Raw genomic sequence first — 7823 nt, 5'->3', positions numbered from 1 at the left:
CGGTCACCGTGATTTTGCCAAGTAAGACATGTTCCTGGATCAACATATTTTGTTGATCCTGGAACAACATTCCTGTCCCAAAATTTAGTCCTTACCCTATCCCTACCCCTAAACCTAAAACTACCCTTAACTTTTCCCTAAAATCAGAGGGAAATGATAGGTGAATAACACTGATGATGAAGCACCTCACCCTGGTTCTAAGCCTAAACTTGACATAAACTGTAAACGTGTTCCTCAAATCTGATTGGTTGATTGGAAAGTTGTTCCAGGATCAACAAAGATGTTGATCCAGGAACATGTGGTACTTGGTGATATCACGTTCACCGTAACTCTGCGGATCTTATACATGAACAAACAACTACTAACACACTAAAGAAAAAGGAAAATCATATGACTCCTTTAAATAAGAGAATCTATGCATACTGTATGACGCATGATACTGGAATTTGATGAATGTCAATGGTTACTTAAAATTGCTTTCATTTCTAATTGTTTTAAAGATCTCAGTGAAATATGAAACCCCTACAGTATCCATGGCCTAATATTACACTTGCATAGTCCAAACCAAAAGAGCTGTTTGATAATAATGGCAATGGGTTGGCCAACCTGGGATGTTGCCATGGGTTCCCAAAGGAATTTCTAATGCTAATTCTATTCTGGGATTTAGTACGACAAAATGAAAACAGCCCTGTGGCTGAAATGGCTAACTATTCACAGAAGAGCTGAAAGGACTAGGCAGAAACCTGTACTCACAGCACAAAGAGCAATGTCACTGAGTCAGATCACAATTCAAAACATCACAGACTAAGTGCTCATTAGGGGGCTGTTGTCTCAAGCTGGCAATAGTGTTGGCTTTCCAGTGATTCACAAAGACTGTCTTGTTGCCTTTGCGGGCAACCATTACTCACTCACAGTATGGCAGTTGTAATTACTTCCCTGTTTCCCAGCATCTCGTGTTTACTCAGTGTGGACCTGTGGCAGTGCGATTGGGCTCAAATCATAAAACAAGCTTTCCTCCTCTAACAAAATGCGTCACCTGTGGCGTATCTCAAAGGCACGGCTACTGTGTAGAGAGATAAGTCATAATGAGTTTCTGTGACACTGTGTTTTGACCCTTCAGATTGTCCATGCATTTCATGTTTGACCACCTGATGTTTTCTCATGAGGTCAAAGTCCAGTTTGGATGAAGCAATTGCCTGATCAACATCTCATGATCTCACGACTGAACGGCTCACTGCTATGAAATACTGCCTTTGGCATTTGTTAGGGCTCTTATTATTGAGTGTCGGAGCAGAGATGTGGCATTTTATGCCTTGGCCTTTGATACATTTATTTAATCCAGTCTTAGTAAAGTGTTTTTACTACAGCCTCACATCATCAATTCAATTCACGCACTAAGAGAAAATTGTAAACTTCACAAGTGGGAGGACAATTAGAAGGTAAGCCAACTTTGGCAGGCTTGCAAATGAGAGTCGTGCAGAGTTTGCAGGGTATTGAAGAGGCTCAGGATTAAAGCATTTGCTGAATATTAAAACACTAAATCAAATGATTTCTATCAGATAAAAAAAAAAAAAGCTCTTGTTTACACCTGCAGTCTAGCAGCCCAACCATATTAAGTGGCCTCTGGCAAAAAAAAAAAAAAAATCCAAAAATATAAACAGATGGAAAAATGAGACCTGTATAGTAACGTCAAAGGAAAAACAAAATATTGTTCATTTACTTAAAGGCAGGGGATAGGTGATTTGTTCCAGAAACTTTTTTTGTTATGCTGGTTGAAAGTCTCTTCACATGATAGCAATCAGTAAGTGAATTAGTCTAAATGTATTTATATGTATATCTTCTGTGTAAAGCGTAGGACCATAAAATGTTCATCAATCATTTAATTTGGTTTGAATGCAATTATACGATGTCACACCTGCCTATGTATTTCCATACCTCCTCACGCAGACATCACACGTCATCAGAGCGTTTCAAGCTATGAGTTAGACAGACGTCAGTCGCCGAGCACCGCAACCGAAACAGCAGCCACCTTTTACAGTTCCTCCTGAACCTAAACAACAAGCTTATGCTGCGTTCATGCCATAACTGCTGTAATTTGGAAGAGATGGAAACCTACGACTCGAATTTATGCATTTCAATGGCAACACTATCAACGCCAAAATGAATCTGCCGCATGTCAGGTAATACGGGCCAGTGCTCTTTAAGTTGTTTATGTTTATTATTATTGTAATGTTATGTGCTTTGAGACACGAGGTAGTTTAACGCCGTCTCTCGTGACGCTGTTGTTTGCTCCCTGCTGTGTGCATTCATGTGTTTTGGAAGAGGCGTGGCTTTAGAGACACTGAAGGGAGGGTGGGATTTTATGCTTTCAAAGCTAGCTCGCTATGCTAACCTCTTCGAAAATTGCCAACCCTACCTTTAAAGGTGTTTGATGACTGACGTCTGTCTAACTCTGCATAGCATTAAATGCGCTGATGACGTGTGATGTCTGCACGAGCAGGGTGCGCGGAGGTATGAAAATACATGTTTTAACAGGCAGGTAGGACACTGTATCATTGCATTTGAGTGCGAACATTGTATGGTCCTATGCCTTCCACAAATGATATAAAACACATTTATACCACTTATATATAGGCCTATAAATACAAATACCACTCGACCAGCATAACAAAAAAAAAAAAATTCTGGAAAAAATCTTTAAGAACCTTTAAGAAATACACCATACTGACCCCACTAAAGAGCTAAATGTGTGGTCAGCTATGTTCATGTATAATGAGAAAAACAGGAATAACTGAGAGAGAGGGTAAATAGATGATTTCAGTCACAGTTTACTTGCTGCAATTTCATCTGTGCCAAAACTTTTAGAAAGGAAGGTTCACATTAGGGCTGGGCGATATGGCCAAAATTTCATATCCCGATATAGCTCATTTGATATCCCGATAACGATATACATAACGATATAGCAATTTTTCTGTTAATTCAGTTCATGAATAGTCTACCGTAAATCCTCTAATATTGGCCTGTATTCCATTACCGGCCGGGTCTCTAACATTGGCCGGTCTCGCTGTTGCAACATTATGCTTGTGATAGTAATATGCAAATACCACAGGGGGGCAATGTTTGCTAACGAATCCAAGCCATAGCTACGGTAGCCTGGTCATGTCAATCACTTCGCTCTTGACTCGCACGTGACGTGAGACTTCAGTCGGCTAACGTTGTTTACCATGGCAGCCGCGGAGCCAAAGAGGATTTTTGGCGAAAATCTATTTTTTTAACCCCCTGGGTTCGACAATCGCGCCGGCGCGATAGGTTTTTTTTTATTATTATAAGTGCAAAAGAGATTAAAAATATTCTGTTGACTTTGATCTTACGGAGAGTGCGCGCTATTCAAACGGAAATAATCTGAGGCGATTCACGCAAACATGTGAACAGAACACCTACAATCAGTTGGATATGTTCACTTTCAGGTTCACCTCGTTTTCATTTCGAGGAGCAACGGATCCGGTTGAGGAATAGGTCAGTTCTATATTTGCTTTGTTCTAATCGCAATAGTGTCTGTACACGCAAAAAGACTGATTAAATATGAATCGCGTTTCTCTCTGTGTGTGTGTGTGTGTGTGTGTGTGTGTGTGTGTGTGTGTGTGAATGAATGAATGCACAGATGCGCGCTGTTGTGGAGCTACTAACGGGTTGGGTTGGCTGGTCATCTAGTTGAGAATTAACTTACCCTGGTCTGAACCGCGTCTACTACCGTCTTCCTCCATGTTTGTTTATGTATTGCAGCGTGCATGGGCATGCCGTGAGGTTAATTCTGCCGTAAAACGCCTTATCGTGGCGTAAACGATAGAGCCTTATATAAAACGATAGACATTTTCTATCGTCCAGACGATATATTTCGTCATATCGCCCAGCCCTAGTTCACATATGATGATTTATGGCTATTTTGCCATTCATAGAGAGCCCGATTATACATTATAAAGAACAGCTTACAACATGAGAGCCATTTTGAAAACAATACCATCATCCGACTAGAAATTTGTTAATAACTGAGTGTAAAAAAATTTAACATAATTTGTCATCATAATATGTGATGTCATGAATCTCACGAAGCCCCAAAATTTAGAAAAAAAAAAAAAAAACATTTTTGGCTGAAAGTAGGCCACATGAAGCATATAGGAACATTACGATGTTTTGCATTGAACAATTTTTTTTTTTTTAACATTGCCTAGAGTGCTTTACTGTTTTTATGAAAACGGTTGTGAATTATTATTTTTTTTTTTTAGGGACACAATTTTTGGCAAATTCTTTAAGTGACATCCTTCCCCTAGAAGATATAGTCCCTGATATGACAGAACATCTATGTGAGCGGCGCAGTGATATGATGAAGAGCTACTGTATCACTGATGTGCTGTAATGGGGCCAACCTATGTCCTTAAAACAGTTCTTTAAGTAAAAATTATAATAATAATTCTTATATATTTCTTTTGATTTTGCAGGGAAATGTTCTGGACGGGTTTCATGAGAATCACGGATATGTTTATATTGTTGTGATACAATTTCTTTCCGCTACCTGTTGCTTGTCAATGAACGTTCGCTTCACTTCCGCTATGGCTTAAATGATGCGCCAACTCCTGTATAACAGCCGCTTTACCGATCTGATCATTTCTCCTCTTTTCCATGATCAAATCCTCCAAACTCTGAAACTCCAGCACATGAAACCGTTTGTCAGGCAAATGGAGCTTTAATCTGTACGGCTGTTTTCCTATCCGTATCTCCAATCCCATCTTGAACTCCCGCTTACCGAATTTGCACCAGGCGGCGAAACACTCCGAATTTCTCCAACTTAATTCTCTGTCTTTCGCTCCCACCTGCTCCATAGCGTTCTGCACCACCATGTCAGAACTCAGGGGTTTGAATTTGTACAGCTCGTTTACGATCCTGCCCCTCCTGCCCTGACTAGCATCGGTCAGAAAACTGTTCTTGACCTCCGCCCGATGCAGGTGCACCACCTGGAAGTCCCCGACGTACACAACCCAGTGCGGGTACTGGCCGGTGGACACGAACTCCAGAACGTCTCCGGGCTTACATTTGTTCAGTAAATTCTCCGGGCTAAACGTCTCCTGTTCCCTCGTGTTGCCACTCTTCTCATAAATGCACTCGTCTCGGTGGTAAACTGCGCAGCCCAGCTCGTTGTACTGCTTCTCTTCCTCCTTTTGCTCCGGTCCATCGACATGTTGATGAAGATTATCGTCCAGTTCGTCGTCGTCGGTCGCGAAAATGTACGAGACCCCGATCCGCGGGCCGTCTTCCTCCGTGTCCAGTCCGTTCGGGTCGGTCGTGGGAACTTCGGCGTAACTTAGGTGTGACAGTTTGTCAACCTGGTTGCCCATATATGCCACTTCAGCAGCGGACAGATGGAGTGAAATGAGCTCCACCTGTTACGAGCAGAGAGAGATGGACATCTGGAAGTAGATTCGCTGCGATGCTCCGTCTGCGCATACGGTGGCTTACTAAAGCTAGATCCGCGCGCATCACAAAAACAGACCAAAACCAATTACTTTATATAAGAAGAGTTGTGTTATTGTTTAGTATAAGTAAGATGCATTACATCCAATGATTCGTGTTGTTGCTCCACGCTGTTAGTTAGTTTAGTCACATCACACCTGATGTTTCCAAGTTCTTCAAAGCTTCATACTGATGAAATGAATAAAAAAGGTTTCTGCGGTATCCGAATAGAGAAAGGCAAACACGTTATTCGCGTCTTTACAGTACCGTAAAGCGGGTTGTTTGTCTCTCGTGCAGCGAATGTCAAAATGTTCCCGATGTTTTGAACTGCACCTGCTGCCGTGTGTTGCTCTGGTGTGTCAGATATGCGAACTAAACTAACAGGCAGACGCAGAGCTGAAGAAATAAAACCACAGACACACTTACACGCGCTCCCTCATTTAAAGAGACAATACTGGAAAAGCATAACACGGTATAAAGCGGTTTAGACAGAAACCATCATTAATATGTGGAAGTAGCTTTATCAACTCGCATTTGTGCTCTTGTTTTACTAAATATAAGTAGGCCTACTGCAACGCCACTGAAACTAACTGCTGTCTAAAACAAATAAGCAAAAATATAGGCATATAGGCTATTAACTTATGCAATATAAAATAATGTAGCCTACTTAATCCCTATATAAAGTAAATTTTGGGGCATTGCTAGACCCTTTATACTGATAAATCCTTGGCAAAGCGATATTTCAGCCATATTTCACTGTATTTTTTACAGTAAACCAAAATATTTCAGCAATGTTGTGTTTTTGAATCAGAACAATTCGCCAATAAATCACTTGATCTAATCGATCAAGCGGGTTTTCAAAATGGTCTGCAAAACTGTTTGTGATTCAGATTGATTCATTTGAACGCATTCACTCACTGAATTATTTTTCACCACTTACTCACTCCAAAATAAAAAGTAATGGGAAACAAGACAGAAAATAAAAAGAGTGCTGGAGGATGAGGTGAATGTGTATCTATAATCTATACTGTAAGAAACAAAACTAGCAAATGTCTACTATCTTTTGTCAGCGAAAAAGGAGGATAGCTAAGGATAACTAATATAACATTTTAATAATTGCTGTGTACAAACATCTGAGAAATGTCTTTAAGGTGTCAGTTTTACATTCATTCTAAATCATAAACATCTTAAAGACATTTTCTAAATGTCAGTTTAACGTCAGAACGGGAACGTCCTAGACCTAGAGACAACACAGTTTCATAAAAAAAAAGAAAGTAGCATGTATCTGACCGAAATTCAAGAATCTGATAGAATAATGTGACATCAAATTTCTTCAAAACATTTTGACTTTAATAAGATTTCCCCAGGAAATAGGCAAGACTAAACCATGTTGTGCTCTATGATTCCCATTCTCTCCATCAACAGATTGTAATCACAACTTCAGAAGTGGGAAAAAGATCATTTCTGATAACATGTGAGGGCAGCAAAGCAACAGACAACATAACTGCAGCTTTTTTTCCAGCTGATGAACAATAAAACCATTGACAGCCAGTCAGAATCCAACTGTGCTTGCAAATTAAAAACATAGACGACATAAACAGCGCTTACTGTATAATAAACGGAGCGTCATTGTCTTGGCGTGGACGTGAAAACAGTTATCATTATAGTTATCAGTATAGTAGTTATATTATAGTTGTCGTCCTTGGTGTAAACGCACCTTAGCATCTCTTTATTGCGTGTACAGGTTGCGAATGCAAATTGCAATTTATATCCATAACATTATTACAAGAGTATAATATTGGGACACATTTTAATGGGGATTTTGCTACTGATGAAAGTCTACAAACACCCCTGTTCACAAATGAGGTCTATGAATTTTATAGTAAGCCTCACAAGTCTTTTCAACTGTAAATAAATGTATCCAAATAAGTGACAAATTACATCGACATAGTTATTAATATTAATATTAATGTTATTAATAAAGGCTGAAAATGATGGTTATATTCCTTTTATACAAGTCTGTATTTCTCTGTGTAAAAGTTTCATAGGTTGCAGGAACATCTACAATAAAAATGTAACCGAGTAACCGCCCGCTGTGTCAAATTTCCTCCCATACACATATTTCTTATTGAAAGTTTCTGACTTCAGTTACTGACCTAGTTTTAAAGAGCAAGTCTCCAGATAAAACCAATTTCAATTATTAAGCTACAAGAAGATTAATTATAAAATTAATGACAAAAAGTAAAACCACTGGAAAATACAGAACTGCTCAACACAAATTGTTGACAGGCATCATCAGATGCTCAACCCCCCCCCCC

At 39.7% G+C, this 7823-nt stretch overlaps 1 protein-coding gene across 1 annotated transcript; it reads right to left on the bottom strand.

The window, feature by feature from the left end:
* Positions 1 to 2816: 2816 nt before the first annotated feature.
* On the bottom strand, positions 2817 to 5857 carry lratd2a (LRAT domain containing 2a). The gene has a single exon (XM_081376922.1). The coding sequence runs from the start codon at positions 5388 to 5390 to the stop codon at positions 4581 to 4583; it is 810 nt and encodes a 269-aa protein (XP_081233048.1). The 5' UTR covers positions 5391 to 5857; the 3' UTR covers positions 2817 to 4580.
* Positions 5858 to 7823: the final 1966 nt, after the last annotated feature.

This window comes from Scardinius erythrophthalmus (genome assembly GCF_964197995.2).
Source record: "Scardinius erythrophthalmus genome assembly, chromosome: 10".
NCBI classification, from domain to species: Eukaryota; Metazoa; Chordata; class Actinopteri; order Cypriniformes; family Leuciscidae; genus Scardinius; species Scardinius erythrophthalmus.
Note: the sequence above shows the minus strand (reverse complement) of the source record. Positions and strands in the feature narration are given on the sequence as shown.

Excerpts from the sequence above, each read along its gene's own strand:
- lratd2a (XM_081376922.1), bottom strand. The coding sequence starts at position 5,390 with ATGGGCAACCAGGTTGACAAACTGTCACACCTAAGTTACGCCGAAGTT.